Consider the following 27,127-nt stretch of genomic DNA (forward strand, 5'->3'; position numbering starts at 1 on the left):
AAATATTAATTTTTAATTTTAAATTAATTAAACAAAATTAGAATCAATATTAACAATGAACGTACAATTTTAGTTATAATAAAAAAAAAATCTATACAAATTGAAGCATAATAAATTTGAAACAAATCACATAATATAATGTTTAAACATTAAATCATGGAGTAGGAAGATAAAAATCTATTACAATAAAGAATTAAACACAATGAATAATTATTCATCATTTTTAAAACTTCTCTATACACTACATTAACTTTAAAATTAAAATCAATCTCATCATTATAAACTAAAACTTAAACCTCCCACTCAATCCACATACTTAGGGTCTGATTCTTCCATAATCAATCTTGTATATTCATCTGCTTGCTTCTGAATATTCGACAGCTTGTTCGCGGAGACACTTATTGTAATAATCTGCAATTAATTATATTATGAATTATGATAATCAGGAGTCAGTGTATAAACATTAATAAATCTAGACAATAATAAAAATAGTATAGTGGATTATTATTGGTTCTCACTTCCCACACTAAAATTGTACTGTAAGAAATGTAAGAAATGCATACATCAATTGTGAGGTAAGGAAAAATCCAATCACACCTTTGATTCTCCAAGGAGATCTGTTCGGTCACATATGTAATAGTAGAATATGGCACCAAACTCTAACCTGCATAAGATACCCAAAGCATGAGAATAAACAAAAGAAACTAAATCCAACTCATTCCAAATCTGGATTTATAAAGCTAAGAACTTAAAACTACACACACATACATGGCTCTTAAAGTCAACCGATTTCCAGCAAGAATGACTCATCCAACGTAAGGTGGCATACCATCAGAGTTCAGATCATATCTCACAAACCTTATGATTTGTAAATGCAATCATTAATGCCAAAGGATTACAAATATTTATAGAGAACAATATGCAATAACTAATTGATGAGAAACGTGCTACATTATGCCACTAATTATGTCCACTAACTATGGAAACTAAATAATCAACTCTTATCCACTAATTATGAAACTAAATAATTGACTCTAAACCAAAACACGTTGTCTTCAACATTCATATTTATATTTAATAATAATATCAATTTTAAAAGGGCATTTCCCTAAATACCTCCAAAACTCATTTTATTTCCTTAAATACCCCCAAAACTCCCCTTTTATATATTGTATAGATTAATAGTTGGAATTTACGAAAACTATATAAGTGTATATCATACGCAAATTTATTTCCTTCGAACAATTACCTTTTGTCTTTCTCCAATTGTAATATTACTGTAAAAAAAAGTTATTATTTATTTTGATTTAATATTGTTAGTTTTGTTGATTTAGGGAGATTAGGCCTGCTTAACCGGTTCTTCGGTTCTCGGGTACCCGGAATCGGAACCGGAACCAATCGGGTAATCGAAGAACCGGAACCAAAGAATCCAGTTCCGGTTCCGGAACCGGTTCTAATGTTTTCATAAATTCCGGTTCCGGTTCTACCCGGAACCGACCGGTTCTTACCCGGAACCGACTAATATATATTAAATTTAATTTTTTTTTACTAAAATTGAAGTATAGTAATTAACGGTAATTCATTTATTATTATCAAGGTTGATTTTGATTCTTTAGTATTACTGAATTTATTCCTTTGCTACTTTGATATTGCTTAAAATAAATGCTACTCTTGGTTTGACAATATAATTTTTCAATTTATGTGTTTGGATCATTATTTACCATTATACTTTGAGTGCTTTAAACAAAAATAATTTTAACAGATCATGAAAGCTCTTAGAGGAGTCAAAGTGGAGGTTACTAATTGAGGAAACATGCGAAAGAATATACCGTAATTCTGGTTTGACATCATAGACAACTCGTGGGCTAACGTGAGAATCATATTTCTTGATACTAAGTGGAGATAATGTAATTTTTGTTATATATAAGTTAAATCTAGTTTGGTGTCAGATTAAAATTAGATAAATAATAAACAACTTTTCGTTAATTAGTATACTTAAATTAAAATTAAAACTACAAATCGGTTACGGTTCGAAACCGGTACCGGCCGGTTCTTACCCGGTCGGTTCCAAACCGGAACCGGACGGTTCCGGATCCGGTTCCAAGATTCATGAGATTTTGCAACCGGGTATCCGGTCAACCGGACCGGGTAGAACCGGAACCGGCCGAATAAGCAGGCCTAGGGGAGATCTAAATCGTGCCAAACTGTAAATTCCATAGTGAACAATTTTTAAGTTTGTGTGAGATACTAGCTACCATTAAATTAAATTAAGTAAAACAAGACAAGGATCGTATGAAAAAAAAAAAATCTCACATAAATTCAGCAGAGAAACCAAGTACAGACTACAGACTGCATATGTTCTTGCAAATGATATCAATGGAGATGAAAGAAGAATCAAGAGAGGACACGCTATACTACGAAGGTTGCAGGTGAAGCCAAATTTGGAAGATCCATCTTCTGCTGAACTGATAGAGTGAAGGCTGCCAACAAGAAGAGCACGAGAGGTGCTCGACTATTAAGTGTAAATAAACAAGATATAGAGGAAGGGAAAGCTCGACTTTATTACTGAAACTGGGAAGAATAACAATGACAGAAATCCCCCGCAGAGGCCTACGAACTAAATCGTCCAATATCAGATTTCCCAAGATGATTTCCACCGTCTAGGTACTTCCCAAATATATAGACTTTACAATGACTGAATTGAGAAATAAGTGCAACAAACTAATCTATAAATAATGATTAACTATAGTCGAGATATTCATGTAACAACCGATCTCCTCTTCTCACTCCTTAGATTTGTTGGGCCAAACCACCCTCCTACTTCCACGTGTGAAAACCCTCCATGGCGTATCAACTGCCCCGCCGGTCGAAACAGCCTTGCCCACAAGGCTAAAGTAAGGAAACTGCCCGTGCATGTCGGCAACGTCCATCCATGTTGCCTCGTCAGACCCCCGGTCCTACCACTTGACCAAAACTTGGTCTACAGACCCCCCCTCACGGTTCATCGTCCGCGTATCTAGCACCTCCTCCGGAAGAAAGGGGGGTTCGGCCTCCTCAACTGAGTCGGGCAGCGTAGGGGCCGACTCCTCCGTTCCAACAGCTCGTTTCAATAGTGAAACATGGAACACCGGGTGGATCCGCGACCCTGCTGGAAGCTCTAGGCGGTAGGCCGTCCGTTCGATCCTTGCCTCGATGCGGAAAGGCCCAAAGAAACGAGGAGCAAGCTTCCTATTCTAGGCAGAAAACAAAGAAGACTGGCGATATGGTCGAAATTTCAAGTACACCAAATCCCCCGCCGCGAACTCGACGTCACGCCGGTGCTTGTTTGCTGCGGCGGTCATCCGTTGTTGGGCCTGCTCCAAGTGCCGGCGCAGCTGTAACAAGACCTCATCCCTTGAACGCAAATGGTCCAGTACTGCCTGAGCCCGAACCTCTCCAGGCAAGAAGTCATGGAGTGTTGGGGGTGGACGGCCGTAAACTACTTCAAAATGAGACATTCCCGAGGCAGAGTGTGTGCTGGTATTGTAACAGTATTCCGCCCAAGGCAGCCACCTGTTCCATTGCCGAGGGCGATCCGATGAGAAGCATCTCAGATATGTTTGCAGGCAGCGATTTAGTACCTCCGTCTGTCCATCGGTCTCGGGGTGGTAGGCGGAACTCATGTTCAGCTTAGTCCCAGTTGCCCGAAAGAGCTCACGCCAAAAAGAGCTAATAAATATGGGATCGCGGTCTGACACAATTGTTCGCGGTATCCCATGGAGTCGGACCACCTCCTTAATGAAAACATCTGCTACTTGCCTTGCTGAAAACGGGTGGCGAAGCGCGATGAAGTGGGCATATTTCGATAACCTGTCGACCACCACAAAAACACAATCTACACCTCCGGCCTTTGGAAGTCCGGACAGAAAATCCATACTCACATCTTCCCAAACGCGCTCCGGAATTGGGAGAGGAGCCAAAAGGCCTGCCGGTGCCTGCGTCGCTGCTTTATTTTTCTGACACGTAGCGCAGGCTGCCACAAAATTGGTGACGTGTTTGACCATCCCAGGCCAGTAAACATTTGACGCAAGACGACGGTAGGTGCGGAACGCGCCGGCGTGTCCTCCACTCGGGGTAACATGGAACTCAGCTATCAACTTTGTCGTCCAAGGGGACTTCGCCGGTATCACAAAACGACCTTTATAGAACAGGACCCCATGGTTGAGCTCATAATGCGGCGCCGCCGGCTGACCCGCCTCCAACGCAGCCTTGATTTTGGCCAACGAGGCATCTGACGCCACTGTAACTGCGCCTCTGACCAGTCGATCCACCAGGGTCGTGATAGGGCGGTGAGTTCAACCACGTCGTCATCGCGGCGTGACAAGGCATCCGCTGCTCGGTTCAGCTTCCCCTCCTTATATACCACTGAAAACTCATAGCCCAAGAGTTTGGCTGCCCAATTCTGCTGAGCCGGGGTGGACAGAGGTTGGGCGAGTAGATGCTTCAAACTTCGCTGATCCGTGCGAACCACAAATCGGCGACCCAGCAAATATGGCCGCCAATGGTGGATGGCTAGCACGAGGCCCATCAACTCTTTCCCGTAGGCTGATTTGGACAGCCAACGGGGGGCTAGTGGCTTGCTGAATTAGGCTATCGGTTGCTGCTCCTGCATTAAGACAGCTCCTAGACCCCGGCCCGACGCATCACACTCAATAACGAACTCCTTGGAGAAATCGGGCACCCGGAGAAGTGGGGCAGGTGTAAGGGCTGCCTTGAGCTCATGAAAAGCCTTGTTCGCTTCAGCGGGCCACTCCCATTGTCGTTTCGGAGCAGGGATATCGGGTTTCTTAAGGAGGGCAGTCAACGGGGCGGCGATCTTCCCGTAATCGCGGATGAACCGCCGGTAGTAGCCCGTCAAGCCTAAAAACCCGCGCACTGCCTTCAAAGTCGTTGGTGTTGGCCAGCGTATCACCGCCGAGACCTTTGACGGATCCATCCTCACTCCCTCGGCTGAGACAATGTGGCCGAGGTAGTCCACATCCCGCCGTCCCAACAGACACTTCTTCGTGTTGAGTACCAGCGAATGGGTCTGCAGAGTGTGGAGTACATGTCGAAGATGGAGGAGATGTGCTTCCCATGATCGGCTGTAGACCAGGATATCGTCAAAAAATACCAAGACGTGCTTCCTCAAAAAGGGTCGAAAGATGTCGTTCATTAAACTTTGAAATGTGGCAGGTGCGTTGGTCAACCCGAAAGGCATGACGAGGAACTCATAGTGGCCTGAATGAGTTCGGAAAGCCGTTTTGTGAATATCAGAGGGAGCCACACGGATTTGGTGATATCCGGCCTTCAAATCCAACTTGCTAAACCATTGCGCACCGTGCAGCTCGTCGAGGAGCTCCTGGATCACCGGGATTGGGTATTTATCAGGAACCGTACGTTTGTTAAGTTCCCGGTAATCAACACAGAAGCGCCACGACCCATCTTTCTTCCTAACAAGAAGAACCGGGCTGGAGTATGGACTTGTGCTCGGTTGAATCACTCCTGAAGCAAGCATTTATGCAACCAAGCGCTCCATCTCGTCTTTCTGGAGGTGATTGTACCTATAGGGCCGAACGGAGACCGGGGCTGACCCCGGTTGGAGTGGAATCCTGTGGTCTGTCCGCCGGCTGGGAGGAAGACTGCCTGTTGGGCAGAGAACTGTCGGGAAAGCTGCCGTGAGGTCCCGGAGTTGCTACCTGGCCTGGGCGGGCAGAGATTCTGCAAATTCGAATTCTGAACTAGGAGAGCCTGACATGGAGCATAGGATCCATCCTTCGTCGCCCGTCTCCAAAGCGTGAATGTCCCTGACGGAACACGCCCGCCGTGTCAGTGTGGGGTCTCCTTGTAGCGTGACCGGACGCCCTTGGATAGGGAATTTCATATACAACTTATCCCAATTTGCCATGACATCTCCCAGAGATCGCAACCAAGATATGCCAAGGATAATGTCAACATTTCGCAGAGGAAATACATAACAAGATACGAGAAATAACTCCCTAGCCAGAGTCAGGGATATATTACGGCAAATGCCTTCCGCCATCACCTGTGAGCCATCGCCTAACCTCACCGCATAAGGTTTAGTTGGTGTTACTTGCAGCCGCAACTCCTGAGCCACCCGATCTGATATGAAACAGTGGCTGGCCCGGCTATCTACCATCACCAAAAGTTTGTTATCCTTGAGCAATCCGAACATCTTCATCATCTGCGAAGTATCCAGCCCATTGAAAGACAACTCCGACAGTCGTAACTCCACTTCCGAATCCACCACTTCCGACCCCTCCGGCGATGCCTCCGTCAGTCCGTCCTCCTTCTCATCACCAACAACCATCACATTCAGTGTTTTAGGAGGGCACCGATGTCTTGGTCCAAACTTGAGACCGCATTTGAAACAAGTCCCAACCGCCAAGTGTCTCCTATACTCCTCCGAGGATATCTGCCGAAAGTTCCGCTGCTGGCTACGTTGAGGGCCAGTCACCGATTGGGCAGAGAAAGAAGGGAAAGGGCCCTTCTTAAACGATCTGCTGTGGTTCGATGCCTGTGGGGTTGCTGACCCCGTGCCCATCAGATATTGGGGGGTCGGGGGCGGGTTCCCAGCCACCTGATCGACATCTAACGCAAATTGAACCGCATCAGTGTAGTTGGTAATTTTTGCCGCCTTCATCTGCATCCGAACCTCTGGCCGAAGGCCCGCCATAAAGAATCCCAAATACTGGTGGTAAGCCAAATCAGGAACCAGGGCGAGGCAGGCTTCAAAAGCCGCCACAAACTCATCGAGGGTGCCGGTGTGGCGTACCGCCGCAAACGCCTCGTATTCGTCCACCGCTCCATTATTTCCAAACCGCTTCATCAACTCCTGCACAAACTGTTCCCACCCCGGAGTTGGGGAGCGTTTGATCAACAACTGGTACCATGGCAGGGCTGGGCCTGCCAACGCCACCATAGCCACCCCCACTCGCTTCTCGGGAGGCGTAGTAGACACCAAGAAATATTGCTCGGCCCGAGCCAACCACGCGACTGCCTCCGTACCGTCAAATGTGGGCATGGTAAGGGAAGAGTTCTCCCCTGATTTTGGCGCAGGTGTCTCTCCATTTGATGAGGACCCGGTACTGTTGGATCCCGTTTCACCGGCTGTCGTGCCGGTCGACCAAGCAGTCCGTACCTCCTTCATAAATAACTCCAACTGAGTAGCGATCGTCGAGATGCGCTCGTCCGTCGTTCGAAATTGTGCCTTCAGATCGCCCACCGTTGCCTTCAAGGCCTCAATACCCTTGTCAAATTCCCCGGCTGCCTTCTCTAACCCGTCCAAACGAGAATCCGTGTTCCGCGTATTCACCATGATTATCCCACGTTCACCGCACCAATTGATAGAGTGAAGGCTGCCAACAAGAAGAGCACGAGAGGTGCTCGACTATTAAGTGTAAATAAACAGAGATATAGAGGAAGGGAAAGCTCGACTTTATTACTGAAACTGGGCAGAATAACAATGATAGAAATCCCCCGCAGAGGCCTACGAACTAAATCGTCCAATATCAGATTTCCCAAGATGATTTCCACCGTCTAGGTACTTCCCAATATATAGACTTTACAATAACTGAATTGAGAAATAAGTGCAACAAACTAATCTAGAAATAATGATTAACTATAGTCGAGATATTCATGTAACAACCGATCTCCTCTTCTCACTCCTTAGATTTGCTGGGCCAAACCACCTTCCTACTTCCACGTGTGAAAACCCTCCATGGCGTATCATGAACTGTCAATGGAGTAGCCCACAAACTAGTTGAAGGAATGTTTATAGATTCCTCGGTCGATGGAGGGGGCACATCGTGTTTCAGAGTTGCTAGTTCAGTTGAACCCATGCTGCTGGCCACGCGAACAAGGTGCTGCATGATAGTGGCGAGCTGTGCCGCCATGGCTTGGATCATGTCAAACTCCGCCCACGGACACCTGGAAAGTGCAAAAGTCAGCTGGATAATTCCTTGAGCGCCTTCTCTAAATTCTCCAAACGAGTGCCATAGCTCCGGGTATTCACCCTCGATCAGCACACCAATTGATAGAGTAAAAAGGCGAGAGGATAGAGAAACAAACGAATAAAAGAAATAAATTAAACAGAAAAAATTTAAAAAATAAGAGAAGAAATCCTCAACTAAGGCCCTACAGTATAACCGTCCCTAAACCAATATCCAAGTCACATTGCCCTTCCATTGAGGTCATTCAGCACTCTAACATCTAGAAAACATTATGTTCTGATCACTGTGACACACAAGTCACTCATACAATGACAGCAACCCAGAAGCACCAGGACGTTATAATCCCAGTAGATTATAACAGCAAGCGTGAAACTTTCACGCGTCTCTTGTAGATGCTTCCCCATCCCATTTGGAACCAGTTCTTTTTCCAACTCCAGCTGTGTACCTAACAGATACTGAAGCACATATTTATCCAACCTTACTCCTGCTACATGCATATTTATCCAGATAGTGTTGTAGGTGAAATAGTGTGTACTAGAATGAACCAATATGAATGATAGCAAAAACACACTGATAAGTAAAACATACTTCTCATTCCACAGTTATCGTTGATCCAGAATGACCATTTAATTAAGTAAAACAAGTCAAGGATCATATGAAAAAAATTAAAATTCTCACATAAATTCAGCAGAGAAACAATGTACAGACCGTTCCAGACTCCATCCCCTTCCTGCGCTCAGGGCATCAACTTCTCCAAGCACAAGCGTAGGGGTATCAACTCCCGATTCTTCGCTGCCTACTTCCAACATTCCGGGCTTGGAATTGGCAGGGCCTGGTTTACGTTCCACGGGCTCAACGACTTTGGGCTCTTGATCTGGATTTTGACAAGGGAGGCGCTGCCCAACCATCAGAAGGTGTTCATGGTGCTACTGCGTCACTATTTGGGGATTCAGGTTTACGATCTGAAGCTTATCACCCGCTCCATTGCACTTCATTGTGGCCTTGATAAGGTGTCCGATTTCAACTCCCATCCAATTATGTCCTGCAATAAAACCACATAACACTGTATAAATTACGTTAGAAATGAAATACATAAAACAGAAAACAGCATATATAAAGTACAATGAAGAAGTGATCTACCTCTGCTTTCTGCTCATTGCAATAGTGGTTGATCATTCAAGACAGATGTTTAGATATCCATAGTTGCTAGGTGCAAAAGGGATATGTCTTGAAGGGCACTAGGCATAGTCCTTCAACTAGTTGATAAGCTATCAGTAGCCTGCTCTAGACCTTGCAGCTTTATTTCGATAAGGACATGGCTGTCTAAACATGTGGCAGAAGCTGTCCATTGGTTTTAACATATTCAATTAACTTCCTAGTTCCTACCAAGCCAGTGGTCTCAGCAAGCAGTGGAGAATTTGGTTTGCGAGCAACTAATATGATTCCCACTCAGTAGTATAATTCACCGGATTGGCATGAAACCGGAATGAGTTTATCATTCTAAAAAAATACAGTATAATTTAGTATAGCATAATTTTTTTAAAAAATTATCAATATGCCAAACTTGGCCATATTCTCCCAGTTAACCACATGAGGTCAAAGTACTCTGCAAATCAATATAAATGATAGCAAAAACACACATATAGGAAAAACATACTTCTCATTCCACAGTTATCGTTGATCCAAGACAACCATTTAATTAAGTAAAACAAGATAAGATCATATGAAAAAATTAAAATTCTCTCATAAGTTCAGCAGAGAAACAAAGTACAAACTGCATATTTACTTGCAAATGATATCAAGGGAGATGATGAAGAATCAAGAGAAAACACACTATACTACTAGCCCGACATTAGACAATTCATCGTTATAAAACTGCATAACATGTATGTCAGTTCCCAAATGCCCCATTGCTTTTTACATATATATCAACACTCATCGAGTTATGAAATGGACATGGAAATGCAGGGAAACAAACCTTAAAACAGGAACATGAAAAAACAAAGTTGGATGAACAACAGCTCTTTCATAATCTTTATATTGAGAAGAGAAATATTATCTCAAGAATTGCATGATCAGGAAACAGTACAACTTCTATACTTTACAGACTTACAGTAAAAAATCTATACAGATGTGACACAGACGATAGTTTTGTATGACTATTGCACCTCCACATGATATTACCTGATCACATATTTACAAAGAGATCACTTCTGCAATGCTCCGAAGCAGCATCAAGTTCGTACAGTAGTTCAAGAGTCAAAGCAAATGCCAGCTCTCTCTACAAAGGGAGAACAAGACTCTTCAATACTCTACTCAGGTTGCACTGAACAATCAATCTGTGTATGCACACCGACATGAGACATACACAATTTAAATGATAATGAACACATTCCGCAAAATGGTAACAAACGAGATTCTACCTGTATTTCTTTTGTATATGACAAAATCTGGTTTGGCCCAAAGAGCAGACAAAATGTTAATTTGGAAGTTGAGCAAAAGTGCCAGAATTAGGAGCACAACCTCCAACCATCATCTCTTCATATACTGCATATGCATCATCCAGGTTACCAGACATACTATATGCTCGAATTAGAGCATTATATGTAAAAACATCTGGTTTGAGACCCAGAAGCTGGAGTTCCTTGAACATGTTTCCTGCTTCCTCTGCCATTCCAGCAATTCCTAGATTAAAGATTAGAGAATTGAAAGTATAAAGGTTAGGCTTCATCCCTCTACTTCTCATCTCATCAAGAAGATTAAGAGCTTCCTCGAATTTTCTTCCTTTCCCGAGGCCATTGATGATGATATTGTAACAAATCAAATCAGGATCAAGTCCAGCAGCCTTTATCTCCTCAAAGTAGTACATTGCATCATCCACCCGACCCAGCAAGCAAAAGCAATCTACAAGTATGCTATACGACTTCAAATCTGGTCTGATCCCCTCTTCCACCATTCTATTAAAAAAATCTCGAGCAACATCAACCTCACCAGCTTTTCCAAATCCATTTATAAGAATATTATAGATGGCACAGTTAGGTTTGCATTCATACTCAACCATTTCCTCAAACAAATTCTTTGCCTCGACTAGTCTTTTGAGCTTCATAAGACCATCTATAAGAGGACCATATGTACATGGAGTAGGAGAAAAGCCACCACTTAAAAGATCGTAGAATAGATCTAAAGCTTCCTCTACTTTGTTCGACTTAACAAGACCAGAAATGAGCACATTGCGAGTAATTGTGTCAGGCTTACAACCACGATGAAGCATCTCATTGTAAAGCTCAAAAAGTTCATTTACCTTCCCCGATTTCCCAAGATCATCGAGTAACAAATTGTAGGTGGGGACATCTGCAGCACAACCAGCACTCTTCATATCTCTGTAAGTATCCCATGCAAGTTCCTTAAGATGAATATCAAGAAGTCCTTCAATCAAATAATAATATGTTTCAACAGTAGGCCGAACCCCATAAGATTTGGTGAACTTCAGAAATAGTTTGTGCGCATCAAGGGATTTCTTTTGCTTTGTCAGAAGCTTAACAATAGGCTCCATTATTAAGCCATTTTTGCAAAGACCGGCAGATACTAATTCCTCTGCAAAGGAAATAGCATGATTCAGCTCTGCTTCCTTGAGCGTTCCAGCCATGAGATCATTCCAGAAAGATCTATCAAGTGAAACTCTAGCCCGGTAGACAAACTCCTTGACAAGATTGATAGCATTCTCAATTGAACCAGATTTCACAACTCCAGGAAGAAGAGTATACATTGTTATGCAGTCAGGATATAGCATTTTTCTCATCTGATGAAAGAGCCAAAAAGCTTCCGTAATCCTACCATCCTTCACCAATCCGTAGATAACTGTGTTATAAGTAAAAAGGTCAGGGCGACAATCTGCTTCTGTCATTTCATAGAGCATCTTCAAGGCCAAATCAACCTCGTCATTTTTACAGAGGCAATCCAGAAGAGTATTGAAAGTTATCGTATTTGGAGGGCAACCATAAGCTTTCATGCTTTCAACTAATTTGTAGCTCTCTTGAACTTTTCCCTCTTTTCTAAGTCCAGCCAATAGTGTGTTATAAGTCACGACAGTAGGGACAAGTTTCAATTCTTTCATTTTGCAAAACATGTCCCAAGCCTCATTTGACCGACCAGCCTTGTAAAGAGTGTCGATCAAAGAGTTCATAACAATCACATCCAAAACACAACCATTGTCAATCATCTCAGTGAGTAGTTGCATAGCTTCATCAATTTTCCCTGAAGCACTATAGCACTTCATCATCATATTATAAGTAATAGAGTCAGGGATGAGCCCACTCAGCTTTACTCCATCAAAGATCTTTTTTGCTTCACTAAGCCGACCAGATTCAGCAAGACTATACAAAGATGCATTGCAGGCAACAACATTTGGGGCAATACCACGAGCTTTCATCTTCTCAAAAGCTTCAATAGCTTTGTCGGTTTCTCCTAATTTTCCATAGCAGTCAATGAACAAGATGTATGTATATGCATCTGGGTGAATGCCACGAGATTCCATGTTGTTACATAGTTCCAATGCTTCATCTAATCTTTGTAGCCTCAAAAGCCCACAAATCAGAGTATTGTAAGTATGCAGATTCGGCGATATCCCTTTTTCCTTCATTTCATCTAATACTGAAAATGCTTTATCGATGTTTCCTACTTTGCATAAAGCATTAATAAGTATTGTGAAAGTAACCACATCTGCTTTATGACCATCAACCTCCATTAGAGTCCAAAGCTCTCTTACCGAGTCCAAATCTCCAGAGTCCCCAAACTTGTCTAACATAGTAATGTAAGTCACACGATCAGGTTTCTGGCTGCTACCTTTCATCTTCTTAAACACGTCTTTGGCACAATCAAGTTTTCCTGCATTACAAAGAGCATCAATTAGAACGGTGTAAGTAACTACATCAGGTGCACATCCCTCCACCTCCATCCTCTTCAATATATCATACGCCTCATTGATCTTTCCTGCTCGCCCAAGCGCTCTAATGCAGATGGTGAATGTGTAAACATTCGGCCTCAATCCCAACTTTTCCATCTCTTCTAGCAAGCCCATCACTGTCCCAGTATCTCTTTGCTTCCCACTAGCTACCATTAAAGCAGAGTAAGTCTTCAAACTCGGCTTCAACCCTTCCGAGATCATTCTATTATAAACCATCAGAGCCTCCCTAGAGAACCCTGCCTGAAGAAGCAAGTAGATGAATCCATTATACGAATATGCATTCAACTTAAACCCAAACTCCCTCATTCGTTCAAGCGCAGATGGCGCCTGTCGAATGCCTCCCCTTACACCTACACTCCTAAATATAATGAGGTAAGTATCTAAACTTCTATAGATTATCTGTCTTTGCATCATATCAAACACCAAAACCATACACTTAATCCTCTCATGCACCCTCAACTGCTCGAGCATATAGTTGCAAGTCTCTGTGGTATGCATTACATGTGGCATACCTGTGATAGAGTTGAAGAAAGAAAATGCACGGTCCAAGTCAGGAATCGACTTCAAACGCGCCATGATTTCCTCCGAGGAGATGCCCTTCATCGAGACTTCATCTTCACCTCTCATCACATACCCACAAAGAATAGCATTCTTTTTCTTAAATTTTTTCCAATAAATCACTGATCCATACCTCAAAACCCCAAAAGATTTAATCTTTCTTCTATTCGCCGTCGCACCAGTATAGCTGGATAGACATGGTCTGCTGATATCGTTGGGTAAAGATACATGGCTACAGTTACAGCTACACAAAGTAGAAGAGCTCAGCATCACGGCAGCCATGCATGAAGTTGCTGAAATGTAGGAATTGGGAGTAAAATTCTATGCAATAAACTCAATTATGATGAAATAACGGGATGAGGTGGTTGTCTGTGAGATGTTTGTGAAATTACCCAAGAGATAAGACATCGAAATTTGCGGTAGAAGTTAATGAAAATTGTGGCTATGGCGTCGCGCTGCACTCCTTAAATATCTCTCTCCACTTTATGCCAGTTTTAGCTGAAGTCGCAATGTCAGAAAGGAACGCGACATTAGCGATATTTTATTTTGCTTTTGTTAATTTGTTTAAATTCAAATTTGGAGGAAAAATTGATCTAAAATTGACCATAAAATTGAACAAATAAGAGGTGTGGGAAGGTTACTTCATACTCCTAGAGATGCCGGAACCTGGCAACGGCGGTGGCAAAATCGACCGGACAGCCGCTGGTAGTTACAGCGTTTGTTCCAGTGTATGGTTCATGGATGATTATAATCTCATTTATCCATTTTCCTTTTTTTCGTTTTATTATTTTATTTATATCTTTTCCCATTTTTGTGTCTCTCTTTTTAATGCTTCTAATTATATAAACCGCAAAACCAACTTTGTTTTTTATCTTAATAAAATCTACGCAATTCAAAATATTTTTTAACACACTAATTCCTACATTTCCTAAACCATTACTTAATAGGCAATATTTTGTACTACTCCCTATGTTCCATAGCAGTGGCGGATCTAGGGGGGCAGGATGAGGCGGTCGTCCCTTCCGTGCGACTAATTTCTTCTTTTCCGAACATAAAATTACCATGTCCGCCCCCTCTGTTTGTCCCGACGTCGCCTCAAAAATCGAAAAAAATTATTATTTTCGCCCTAAACCAACTTGCTAATATATATTTCGCCCCCTCCGTTTATCAATCCTGGATTCGCCACTATTTTATAGTAATGAAAACGTTTCTTTTCGGCACAGAGATTAAGAAAAATTGTGTTAGGTTAGTTAAGTAAAAGGAGAATAAAGCGGAAAATGAAAAAGGTAGAGAAATGAAGAGAGAAAAAAGTAAGAGAGGGTAAAGTAGGTGTGAAAAAATGTGTTAACTTTTAAAAAAGGAAATGACTCTATTATTATGGAATGTATCAAAATGGTAAAATGACTTTATTACTTGAAACGGAGGGAGTACTAAGAGCATCCGCAATGGTTAATAGGCCAGCCATTCTCTCCTCTGCCACGTCAGCAACACTAAAAAAACCACCTGCCACGTCAGATTTAAGCCAGCCATAGGCCAGCCGCAATAAAAACAATTCAAAATATACTACATTTACGGAATTAAAATTGCGATATACGGAATTAAATTTACGACACATATACGGGAAAAATAATCCATTCCATTAAAAAAAAGTACAAAGATTTTTAAAAAAAAGTACATGATTTTTTTTTTAAAAAAAAGGGCTTCAACACCCGAGCCCCGCCACTCTCTACTCCTCATCGCCGTCGCCGTCGCCCTCCTCGTGGCCGCCGCCTCGCCGCCGCCGCTGCCGCCACCCGTGGTATCTGAGCCCACGTCGGAACCCCCCAGCCTTCTCGTCGCGATCTCTAAATCAGCACGCATGCTCTCGAGCATCTCGAAAAGAATCCTCTTCTCCGTGGGGTCAGTGGCGTTCTTCCACTCTCGGAAGACCTGTAACATCTGAGCCCGCGTTTGGTTACGCGAATGGAGAGTGTACTCGAGTGGGGCGGCTGGGAGGGCGGAGGACTGGACCTCGCGGGGCGATAGGGGGATCCGCCCCTCGCAGCCCGTTGCGCCCGCTTCTGTCCAACCGGGCGGGGGCGACCAGTAAATGAAGGAGGGGATGGAAACTCCTCAGCATCCGGGGGGAGGTCGTGGGATCCGCCGCTGCTGCCGCTGTAGTCGCCGCTATAGTTAAGTCGCTGCTTCTTCGGCCACCCAGCGTCGCACCCCGCCCGGAACTTCTCCGAGCCCTTCAGCAACAAGAAGCACTCCCAGAAGGTGAACTCCTTATACTTCCCCTCCAAGGGGAACTGACTCGCGGCTATCCTCCGGGCGTCGTCCTCAGTCTGCCCACTTTTGAGCTGACGGAGGGCGTTGGCGTACAAATTCGCAAAACGGCCCACTGCGGCCCTGATGCGCTCCCACCCCTTCCGGACCTCCTCGTTGCTGAAGTCCTTCCCGTGCGGGCAGTGGTTCTTATAGGCAGCCCTGATCTTCGCCCACATGTTGACGACCCGCTGGTTGTTCGCAACCAGTGGATCGTCGCACACCTCCAACCACCCCTTGGCCACCGCGGCGTACTCATCCTCCGTCCACTTCCTCCGGCCGGTGGCAGTGGGCTGCGATGACTCGCCGACCGCCTTGCCCTTCCCCTTCCCCCTCGTCTTCTTCCTCGGCGCGGCCGGCGTCGCTCGAACGGGAGTATCATCGTCCCCGAGATCGATCCCCATATCATGCAATGACAGAAGGTCATCGCCAGAGAACTGCGTCTCCACCGGGGTCGACGTGTGAGACGAAGCCGTCAAAAAATCAAGCGAGGGCCGATATACCGCGTCCCCTCCCGGTGACCCCTGCACCCCCCCCCGGCATCCCGGGATACATGCCGTGCAGCATCCCCCCCCGGCATCCCCCCCTGCCACATCATCCCCATCATCTGCTGCAACATCATCTGCTGCTGCATCTAGGGCATACCCCCCCACCCGGGCGCTGACTGCCCGCCGCTCCCCTGCCCGCCGCCCGGCATCCCCCACGGCATACCCCCCTGGTTCCCCCCCATCGCCCCCCCTGGCGCACCAGCCATCATCCCCATCATCTGATTCCAAGGGATGTTAAATCCCGGGCCCATCTGCCCCCATCCAGATCTCACGGGTACTGTGGGAGTCTGAGAGCCGCTCGTCGCCGGACTGGACTCGTTGTTGTGATCCATCGCTCGATGATGCTCTTGAACAGAAAGTAAGAGAGAGAGAAAACTCGTTAAAACAAGTGGTGCAAATGAAAATGAAACGAAAATCGCGTTTATATATGATTTAAAAAAAAAAAAAATCGGAAAATACCGCTGGCCGATCGCTAGCCGATCGGGCCTCTGCAATGGCGGCTAGCCGATCGGCCAGCGGATCGGCTAGCGACGAGCAATCGGCCAGCCCGCGCCGATGCGCTCGCCGATTTCGCACTGGCCGGTTGCAATGGTTCGGCTAGCCGATCGGCTAGCGCGACGAATCGGCTAGCCGGTCGCTAGCCGACCATTGCGGATGCTCTAAGGACTTGAGATACGTATTTGTTAGTACTCCATATATCTGTAAAATTTATTTAAAAGCCATGCTTGGCTTAAAAGCATATACTTTAATTCAATTATCCATCATTTATATTTAATTTCATTTAATTTATCCGATTACATAAATATATAAATATATATACAGTACTACTACTAAATATTATCTTTAAATTTATTTAAAAGCCATGCTTGGCTTAAAAACATTTATTCATTTATTTATAATAGTTTTGAGCATGAAAAATAAATAATCACATATTTATGACGTTTTAGTTAGTGGTCAAAGAGGAATGTTATTAATGGTTGTAATGAAAATGGTGAAGGTGTAAACATTAGGCCTCAATCCCAACTTCCTATCTATTCTACCAAGTCGTCACTATTTCAGCATCTCTCCTTACCATTTAAGCGGAGTAAGTCTTTGGATTCGGTTTCAAACCTCCAAGATCATTCTATTATAAACCCTCATAGTGGAAACTATTTGCACTATTTTTGTATTTTCATTTTTTATTTTAATCATATCCATTTGCATTTTACTCTTTTCGTCCACGAAAAATAGAGTACAGTTGTCATTTTTTATTATCCATGAAAATAGAGCACATCTTAAAAAGAAAAGTTTTTAACAACTTCTCTCTTACTTTATTCTTTTCTCTCTTATTAATTATATGGACCTCATATTCCACCTACTTCTCTCTTACTTTTTTTCTCTTCTCTCTTACTTTATCAATTCCATATTAAAACCTGTGTCTTTAATGTGTCCTATTTTTTGTGGACGGAGAAAGTATATGTTTTCACTTTTCATCATTATACCTTAGAGCAACTCAAGAAGAGGGATGAATGAAAGAGCAAAGAAAAATAGTTATCCGTACCCTATTAATTGTCCACTTTTATAATTTTCATTCGTCCCCATTAATTGTTCATTTTCACTTTTTACCATAAATAGTAAGTAGATCTTATATTACACTAATTCATTACACTCACATTTTTATCATAAACTAATATACAAAAAAAGTGAGGTTCATATTTCACAAATTTTTTCAATCCACTTTCTTTACATTTCTTAAAACCTGTGCCGGAACCAAAGTGGACAATTAGTGGGGAACGAAAGGAGTATTTTATTTAATCTTTTTATAAAATTTCAATATCCAACAAAAAAAATTACTCCTTCTGTCCCATATGGGCTCACTATTCACTACACAATTTCAATTACATTTTCGCATTCTCTCTTACTTTACCAATTACACATTAAATCCGTGTCAAACCCAAATGACCTATTTCTATGGAACGGGGAAGTATTATGGAATTGAAGTGAGGACTTGGGGCTCAATTAGCAATTACCTAAACTTTCGGGGTAAAACCAAAAGCCCAAAACTCTGGCATATTTTAGATTCATAGAAACCCCAAAATCTCATTCTGCATAATTTGAACCCTCCTTCCGTTCTACACAGACGAAGGTGAGAAAGCTAAATTCAGCTACATTATAGAAAAATGGAAAACGGCAGCGGCAGTAAAGTGGTACCGGAATCAGTAATGGAGGCGGTGAATAGAACTCGTAGCAACATCGATGAAGTGCAGGCCAATTTGGAGGAGCTGTTATCTTACTGTGATACAGAAACCCTTTCAACCATGGAGCCTCTCGATAGGGCCCGATCCCTCTTATTGATTGCCAAAACAACAACTACTCTCTTTGCTTGTATGCCAATTTCTCTCTGCTCTTTCATGTTTGTGAGTGTGTTTCGTTTAATTTTTTTGAGTTTTTGTTGCATGCATCAGTTAGTATTTTATTATTGCCCAGTTTTAATACTTAATTATATCTGTTAACCTTGAAATTGCTTAAGCCCTCTCGTAAATTTGTCAAAGCGAGAGCTCTGTTTTGATGAGATTCCTTTGTTGGTTGTGCGAGTGTTGTAGAGAAGACGTGAAGGTTTATGCTTTTCTGTGATGATAATTTGTGTTGCGTCAATTAGCTAATATGCTTAACCTTTTATTTGGTATGTTTGTCATGGTGAATTTGTTGGAGTTGCTTGAATTTCAGTTTGTGTGTAATTTCTCTGTTCATTGTGGTTTTGCAGTGAGGCTAAGATGCAGAGGTGTTGATCCAGATGATCACCCTGTTAAAAAAGAGTTTGTGAGTGTTTGTAATACTAACTTTATCTGTGTTTCTCAACCTTCCGTTATGTTTTCTTACTTAATGATCCAGCTGGTTTTTATCCCCAATGAAAGTGTTTAGTATTTGAAACCTTGAATGTGGTATTTACCCATTTTAATTTATGTGGTTTTGTTTTATGGTTTCAGGAGAGACTGAGCTTGTACCAAGAGAAACTGCAGCGATGCATTGACTTGAGCAAAGGTATGATTAGCACACCTTTCACCCCCCAAAGAACAAGCATAAGATACAGTTGAATTTAGAGTTCATTTCATGATTGTTTGTCAAATCCAAAGTAAGAAAACCTTTTGCCAAAACATATCTTTTGCTGTTGAATGGACTTTTTGTTGAGATTTTGTAGGGGTCCTAACAATACCTTGGAGCAACTTTCAGTTGCTTGCATTTTAGCACCTCTACTCCATCATCGCTATTTTTTCTGTCATCGGTTTTGAATTGAAAGTTGAAACCCATAATCCGTGCTAATCTTGATGGGATGAATAAGACAGTGTGAATGTGGTCTGCTTCACAGTAATCAATTTGCGAGGCTCTTGGTATTGAGGACCTTTAACACTAAACATCGGCACACAAAATATTTATTAGTATGATAATATCTGGTACCAACTATGACCAGTGGTTTCGTTACCATCAGTTCCTAAAATGTTACTAGTGTTTGTAGCTCCGTTGCGACCCTCGACGACCATTAACACCCCCGCAGCAGCACGATTTATTGAGCATTCTCTTCCTGATCTTTCCTCTGGTATGTTTTTCTAATTTATTGTGTCGCAAACCTTAACCTTTCATTTGGTTGTTAACTACCTAGTTTGCAGAACAGAGGCAAAGCATGCGGGGAATTAGTCGTGGGGAGGGTAATGGATTCAAGTATGTGAACAGAAATCTGCAGAAGAAGAGAAAATATCAGTCATCCGAGAAGCAATCTATTCCTTCTGTTTCTCAGGGATTTCTTGAGAAAGCAGCACATGAGCTACTTGGTGATAATAAAAATGGTGTTAAGGGACCATTACAACCTGTGGATTCAGATGTTGATATCGTACTTCTGGACTGATCCTATGGTAGATTTTGTTTCAACATTCAATTTTTATTCTTTGTTGCACTTAAATGTCTGCTTGACCTTTTTCTGTTGTTGTTTGACTGATTCAAATACTCGGTCCAAAAAAACATGGTCGGACAGAGACAAAATCTCAAACTATCACAGTAGTCAAGATAGTAAGGTCTTTTTTGTTTTATCCATTTATAAATGTAGCCAAGTTAAAAATAGGACCACATGACATCTGGACAGAGCTAGTTGGGCAATATTATATCATTTAGAGATGATGCACCACGACAGGAAATGGAAGTAGAATCAAATAGTAAAAGAAACAAATTATACCATCAGGGATAATCTGGCCATTGCTATGGAAAGTTTCTGTCCATAGTTATAGTATTATCTTCTGTAGTGGAAAATTTTATTTTAAGCTTACTTCAGTATAGGAAATAATTAACACGGTTCTGTGAGAATCTTAGATGCATTGGCACATTCTGTTTTGTTTATATTTACAATATGGTTGTAGTCATTGCTTACCGCCTAGCTCCTAGCTGATGAGTCTTGGCTGGCCCACTTTTTTCCAGCTTAGCCTCAGCGTAGGTCCTGATTAGGCGGTAGGCTCTAGTGCAATGAGAATCTTAGTAAATACAATTGGCGCTTTTTTGTCTTTATTCCTATAATAATATGGTTTTAGTCATTGTTAATTTTTTATCGCCAAGCCTCCAGCTCTATGGGCCTTTGGACGGCCCGTATTTTTTTCCTCCTTAGCGTCTGTTTAAGCCTTCATTAGATCCTAGGCTCTATGTTACACTCTGCTAAGAGGAAACTGTTTTTACGACGTTAATTGTAATATATGCAGTGGTTCTTTTGTCATGAATATGCATGATGCTTTGTGAAATGAGGTTGAAGATTATTTAGAAAATACTTGACTGATAGTAGTGTATTATTTAAATCTATTGGAAATAGAGGGAAGGTGGCATGATATTTCAACTTCTGTGATATTTATTATTGTGCTTGGAATATGTTCGAATATTATAATGTTACCAGTAAACTATTGTATATTGCAGTCAGAATCATTCACCATAATTGCGGGGTATAGTCTTAATGAAGGCTACCTGTGACTGTGAGACATGATTTGCTAAACTATGATGCCAATGCTCTTATTATTCCATAAGAAAATTAGTGCAATTCTTCATCCATAGCTATGAAGTAGTATCAGTGTTTCTCGAACTTTGACATTCTCTCCTTTTCTCTTCCTGTGCTGTGCAGGTTCCATTGATCATGTTGGCCAGCATTTTCAATTCAATCCAAATTCAAGGAAGGTCGGACATATTCACCCGAATGCAGATGTCAGGTGACTCCAGCAAATGGCTACTGCCCCCGTTTGGAATGAATATCCATCGTACCAGCCTGTCTGATGAGGTTGCCGCTCTCCTCCAGTTCAAGGTCCATTTTGTTTTATAGCTGTTTGCTTGCGATTTGTGCTTGCAAGTACAGTATTTAGTTGCAGTCAGTCCTCCACCAGTTCAATGTTCATTGTTTTATTGGAACGTGTTGGAATCTCTTTTCACCTTTTCAAACCCAATCAAACTCTGATTTGAGAAAGGTGTGACTATTGAGCTGTGAAAGATTGTATTTTTATGTTGAGTAAAAGCTAAAATGTGGTCCTAAACATATGGCGTTTTTATGATTTTGGTCCTAAATAGTATTATGTTTTGAAATATTGCATCCCATACATTTGCACTCGGGCCAGAATCAGTCCATTACTCCATTTTGGACGGCTCCGTTAGAAGTAACGGTCAACAACTATTTCGCCAATTTTTGACCGGATTAAGCATTTTTATAGATTTTTTAATTATTTTAAAAAATAAAAATTATTATTCTAAAAATTTAAAACTACAAATTCAAAACCTTTTCCCCTGTCACATGCCATCCCGCCCCAAATTCATAGCCCAGTGGCAGTGGCTACTCAACTGCCGCCGGCCGGCACCGCTTATCCTTACGGAACAGAAATATAATCTTCACTCCTCTCTCTCACCTACAACCACCACACGGATCAATCCACCACAGATCTAAGTCCCAAGCTCAGAATCAAGAACATGAACGCACAAAAAAAGATAAATAAGCTTTTTCACATTGTTTTTTCATTTCCTTTCTGCTCCTCTTCATTCCGGTGCTATTCAGGCAAGTGTATGCTCCTTTCAAATCCTAATTCAGTGGAGTAATTGGGGATTTAGCACAAGACAAACCCTAATTTAAACCCAAATTCAGTTGAAATGCGGAAATTAATTAATGCGAATTGGAACTTTAATTGATCGGTGTCGCCGTCGTCGATGGAGGTGGGGATGGTGCCAGAGGCGGATGGGAGCTAGAGCGTGGCGGTGGCAGCAGCGGTGGGACGGACAGAGAAGCGAGGGTGATGAAGTACAGGAGTAGAGGATGAACCAGAGGTTCGAGAAGACGATTTGGTGTGAGTAGAGGAAGGCGTACGCAGAGACGAGGCCGAGAATCAAGGGGAGATTCGCGAAGCTGTGAGAGCTAGAGGTGGAGTCTGCGACGTACGGTGACCTTCCAAGCTCTTACTGAGATTCAATCAGATGATCTTTGTTACAAACTCTGCTCCTAGCTCTTCTCCACTGCAGCGGCGCACATCTCCCACTCGCTCCACAACTCCAGTTTCAGCAGCCATTACTGATGCCACCACTTTCCCAACTACCCTGAAAGCTCGCCCCACTCGCTCCATCAAGAAACCGCTGCATCTCAAGGATTACGTCTGAATTATTGTTCTGTTAGGATTTCCTAGTTTTTCTCAAGTTGTTATTCATGTTATCGTGGTTTGTTTCATAGGATAGGATTTGCTTTTGAAGTTGTTATTTCTCCACTATAAATAGTGGTTTGCTCATTGTAGTTGATATCAGAAAATTAATGCATTCCTTCAGTTAAATTTCCTTTATCCTTGTGCTCTATCATTCGTGTGTTTCCATAGATTGGAGCAAGAAGTTGCTCAAAATACTTCTTCCTCTAACATTGGTGCTTTCATTGCTACTACACCATGACTACCACTCCTCCTAAACATAATTCTTCTTCCTCTCCTCCCATACCACATCCATCACCACCTCGTAATCACAATCCCACTCCTCCCAGCCACACAACCACGCCATCCAGCCACACTCCTATCACACCTCCCAGCCATACCCCTACTCCTCCACATCCCGATCACTTCCCGGCTCTTCCCCTCCCAATACAGCAGCAATTTGATCGCCTACAACTCTCAACTGCCATGCAAATGGAATCGCTTGCGTCGTCTTTTGCACAACGCATCGATCAATTAATCTCTCTATATCATGCCTCACCACACCCCCCTCCGACTTCATATGCCTCTTCATCTCATCACACTCGACCTCTTACAACAATTCCTATCCCCAACACTACAATCCCCCCACCTCCTCCTCCTCCTCCTCCCCCTCCTTTCTTCCACACCTCCATCCCTCATCCCGAATTTGGTGCTTTCCGAGGCCCCCAAATCCGTCTTGATACTCCTAAATTTGATGGAACGGACCCCGCTGGGTGGCTCTATCGTATCAGTGAATATTTTGACTTCTACGCCACCCCTCACAATGACCGATTACGTTTGGTGGGACTTTGCATGGAAGGTCAGGCTTCAGACTGGTTCAGATGGACACGGAACAACGGTCTTCTCCATTCTTGGGAGGATTTCGTTAGCCAAGTTCAAGTGCGCTTCGACCCGGACCATTTCGAAGATTATGTTGGCGCACTTTCGAAGCTTCGCCACACCACTACTGTTTCGGCTTATCAATCAGATTTCGAGCGCCTTCTCAACAAGGTTACCGGCGTCTCCGAATCTACTCTCATTTCAGTGTTCATTTCAGGGCTGAAGCCACAGCTCCGACGTGAGCTTAACCTCCGTCGCCCATCTACTCTTACTGTCACGTTCGCCTTGGCACGCGAACTTTCAGCTCTTCATGTTGATGCTGGTTCCACTAATTCGACCCAGCAGCGCCGTTCGTGGTCTACCCCAACTTCCTCCAACTCAACCACCCTCACTCCAGCCCCAACAACCACTAATGCTCCACAATCCTCTGGTGGTACTCTTCGTCCATCAACCCCAGCTGCTCGCCCAGAAATTCCTATTCGGCGTCTTTCTTATGCCGAAAAACTCGCCAAAGACGCCGAGGGACTTTGCTACAACTGCGATCAGAAATGGTCTCGTTCTCACCAGTGCCAGTCACGCTTATTGTTACTCATTGGTGATGAAGAAGATATCATTGAAGACTCTGATCCTCCATCCGCTGACTTTGAGAGTGACACGGCGGAAGTAGATGTTGCCTCTCTCCATAGTCTCTCTGGTTCGCCCCACCCTCGAGCTTTACGACTCAAAGGCTCCATCAATAGCCACTCTGTCTCTGTTCTCATCGATGGGGGAAGCACACACAATTTCGTGCATCCACGAATCGTTGAGCAGCTCCAACTGCCCCTCAGCCCTATCTCTCCATTCCGTGTCTATGTTGGCTCCGGCCACTCCATACCCTGCTGCCATCAAGCTAAAGCTGTGCCCCTGACTTTTCATGAACACCACTTCCCTGTCGACCTCTATGTGCTCTCCATCCATGGCCCGGATGTGGTTCTCGGAGTTCAATGGCTCCAAACTCTCGGTAAAGTGACACATGATTATGCCAACCTCACCATGGAGTTTTCTTTCAACGGCAATGCTCTGTGCCTCCATGGAGATCCCGTGGCAGCCAAGGCCATTTCTCTTCATACTCTTCACTCATTGCAAGCTGCCGCCGCAATATCAGAGTACTATGAATTATATATGCTCGATGAGATGCCATCACAGGGTCCTCAATCTCTGGAATTGCCACCGGACTTACCCTTATCAGTATGCTCTGTTCTCCAGCGACACAATGCCGTGTTCTCAACACCACATGGCCTTCCCCCGCATCGGCTTTTTGACCATCGGATTTTTCTCCAGCCAGGCACGAAACCCATTAACGTGCGACCTTATCGGTATCCTCATTTTCAAAAGGCAGAAATTGAAAAAATGGTCCAAGAGATGTTGACACAAGGCATCATTCGTCTCAGCACCAGCCCATTCTCCTCTCCCGTCCTTTTGGTAAAGAAAAAAGACGGCACCTTCCGATTTTGCGTTGATTACCGGGCACTCAACGCTGCCACAATTCCGGATCATTTTCCTATCCCCACGGCAGATGAGTTATTCGATGAATTAGGTGCCGCTCGTGTTTTTACCAAGCTTGACCTCCGCTCCGGCTATCATCAAATCCGAATGCACGATCGTGATATTTATAAAACAGCCTTCCGCACCCACGAAGGACATTTTGAATTTCTAGTCATGCCATTCGGCCTCACCAATGCCCCTTCATCCTTTCAAGCCTGCATGAACCACCTTTTCCGCCCATACCTCCGCAAATTCATTATCGTTTTTTTTGACGATATCCTTATCTATAGCCCCTCTTTGGAAACACACTTGGAGCACTTGTCTACCACCCTGGAGTTGTTGCTGACTAACAAATTTTTTGTTAAATCTTCAAAATGCTCTTTTTGCAGGTCAAGCATCGAGTACCTTGGTCATGTGATCTCCAACGGCTCCCTTGTCGCTGATCCCACCAAAATCCACTCAATGGTGTCTTGGCCCGTGCCCACCACCATCACGCAGCTGCGCGGTTTTCTTGGCCTTACCGGATATTACCGGCGTTTTGTCAAAGATTACTCTACCATGGCCGCCCCCCTCATGGATCTCCTCCGTGCTGACTCTTTTCTTTGGTCAGACGAGTCAACCATAGCTTTCAATGCACTCAAGCAAGCCATGTCTTCTGCCCCAGTGTTAAAGCTACCCGACTTCTCCAAAACCTTCATTGTGGAAACTGATGCATCGGATACAGGTGTAGGTGCTGTCCTCCTTCAAGATGACCATCCTGTTGCTTATTTTAGCAAAAAGTTGGGCCCCCGCCGTCGGGCTGCATCCACCTATCACAAAGAACTCTATGCTATAGTCGAATCGGTGCAAAAATGGCGACAATACCTCCTTGGGCGCCACTTCATCATCCGGACAGATCAACGCAGCCTCCGGGAGCTCCTTCACCAAGTTATTCAGACACCGGACCAGCATTTTTATGTGCGCAAACTCATGGGATTTCGTTTTACGATTGAGTACAAGCAAGGAGCCAACAATCGTGTGGCAGATGCATTGTCTCGCCGAGAGGACGATCCAGCTTCAGCACACTTCTTGGCAACGTTTTGCCAACCTCCTCCTTCTATGGTGGCTTTCATGCGTCAAGAAAATCAGTCCCTTCAAGATCTACAACATTATCACAAGCTAGCCGCTGACGGTTCTTTGCCAGCTCCTTTCTCCATCCACGATGGCCTGCTCTTCTTCAATCATAGGATCTGCATCGGTGCGACCTCCACACTTATTCCCAATATCATTCAGGAATGTCATTCCACACTTACAGCTGGCCATCCCGGTATCGATAGAACTTTTCATCGGGTGGCAACCTCCTTCTACTGGCCGCGAATGCGCGCCGACATCCGTCGTTTTGTCAAGGCTTGTTACACATGTCAGATTACTAAAGCTTCTCACCAGCCTCCGGCGGGACTCTTACAGCCGCTTTCTGTACCTGCTTGTGTGTGGGATGAAGTCACTATGGATTTCATCACGGGACTTCCTCCATCTCGTGGCTCTTCGGTAATCATGGTGGTGGTCGATCGTTTATCAAAGTATGCCCATTTTGGTGCTCTTCCAACATCATTTGACGCCCATCGTGTCGCTGCCCTTTTTGTGGATATTGTCGTCAAGCTTCATGGATTTCCTTCCATCATCGTTTCAGACCGAGATCCTATTTTTGTCAGTACATTCTGGGAC

At 43.6% G+C, this 27,127-nt stretch overlaps 2 protein-coding genes, 1 long non-coding RNA gene and 1 pseudogene across 16 annotated transcripts; 1 reads left to right on the forward strand and 3 right to left on the reverse strand.

The window, feature by feature from the left end:
• Positions 1–176: 176 nt before the first annotated feature.
• Positions 177–858, reverse strand: LOC148930924 (uncharacterized). The gene is made up of 3 exons (XR_016136577.1): positions 769–858; positions 598–664; positions 177–411 (listed from the first exon to the last, which is right to left on the reverse strand). It is a non-coding gene; the product is annotated as an uncharacterized LOC148930924 (long non-coding RNA).
• A 3,766-nt stretch (positions 859–4,624) lies between these two features.
• On the reverse strand, positions 4,625–7,357 carry LOC148930925 (uncharacterized; annotated as a pseudogene).
• A 98-nt stretch (positions 7,358–7,455) lies between these two features.
• On the reverse strand, positions 7,456–14,029 carry PGR3 (proton gradient regulation 3). Of its 13 annotated transcripts, none has more exons than XM_089067866.1 (5): positions 13,905–14,029; positions 10,415–13,805; positions 9,132–10,330; positions 8,700–9,054; positions 7,456–7,968 (listed from the first exon to the last, which is right to left on the reverse strand). In XM_089067866.1, the coding sequence occupies exons 1-2, from the start codon at positions 13,918–13,920 to the stop codon at positions 10,471–10,473; spliced, it is 3,351 nt and encodes a 1,116-aa protein (XP_088923992.1). In that variant the 5' UTR covers positions 13,921–14,029; the 3' UTR covers positions 7,456–7,968; positions 8,700–9,054; positions 9,132–10,330; positions 10,415–10,470. The 13 variants fall into 13 exon arrangements, with proteins under 13 accessions (XP_088923992.1, XP_088923993.1, XP_088923994.1 ...); XM_089067867.1 differs by having other exon boundaries at positions 7,456–8,436; XM_089067868.1 differs by having other exon boundaries at positions 7,456–8,446.
• Positions 14,030–18,425: 4,396 nt separating this feature from the next.
• On the forward strand, positions 18,426–21,916 carry LOC125209090 (uncharacterized). Of its 2 annotated transcripts, none has more exons than XM_089066283.1 (6): positions 18,426–18,731; positions 19,111–19,166; positions 19,334–19,388; positions 19,852–19,941; positions 20,012–20,254; positions 21,496–21,916. In XM_089066283.1, exons 1-5 carry the CDS (start codon positions 18,527–18,529, stop codon positions 20,245–20,247), a joined length of 642 nt encoding a protein of 213 aa, XP_088922409.1. In that variant the 5' UTR covers positions 18,426–18,526; the 3' UTR covers positions 20,248–20,254; positions 21,496–21,916. The 2 variants fall into 2 exon arrangements, with proteins under 2 accessions (XP_088922409.1, XP_047964648.2); XM_048108691.2 differs by having other exon boundaries at positions 19,861–19,941.
• Positions 21,917–27,127: the final 5,211 nt, after the last annotated feature.

Source organism: Salvia hispanica, chromosome 3 (genome assembly GCF_029641045.1).
Source record: "Salvia hispanica isolate PSC_SH4W2 chromosome 3, Shi_PSC_v1, whole genome shotgun sequence".
Classification (NCBI taxonomy): Eukaryota; Viridiplantae; Streptophyta; class Magnoliopsida; order Lamiales; family Lamiaceae; genus Salvia; species Salvia hispanica.

Bases quoted from the DNA above. Each gene is read 5' to 3' on its own strand.
- LOC125209090 (XM_089066283.1), top strand. From the start codon at position 18,527: ATGGAAAACGGCAGCGGCAGTAAAGTGGTACCGGAATCAGTAATGGAG. The intron at 18,732-19,110 runs GTATGCCAATTT...GTGGTTTTGCAG, and splicing joins AACAACTACTCTCTTTGCTT to TGAGGCTAAGATGCAGAGGT. The intron at 19,167-19,333 runs GTGAGTGTTTGT...TTATGGTTTCAG, and splicing joins ACCCTGTTAAAAAAGAGTTT to GAGAGACTGAGCTTGTACCA.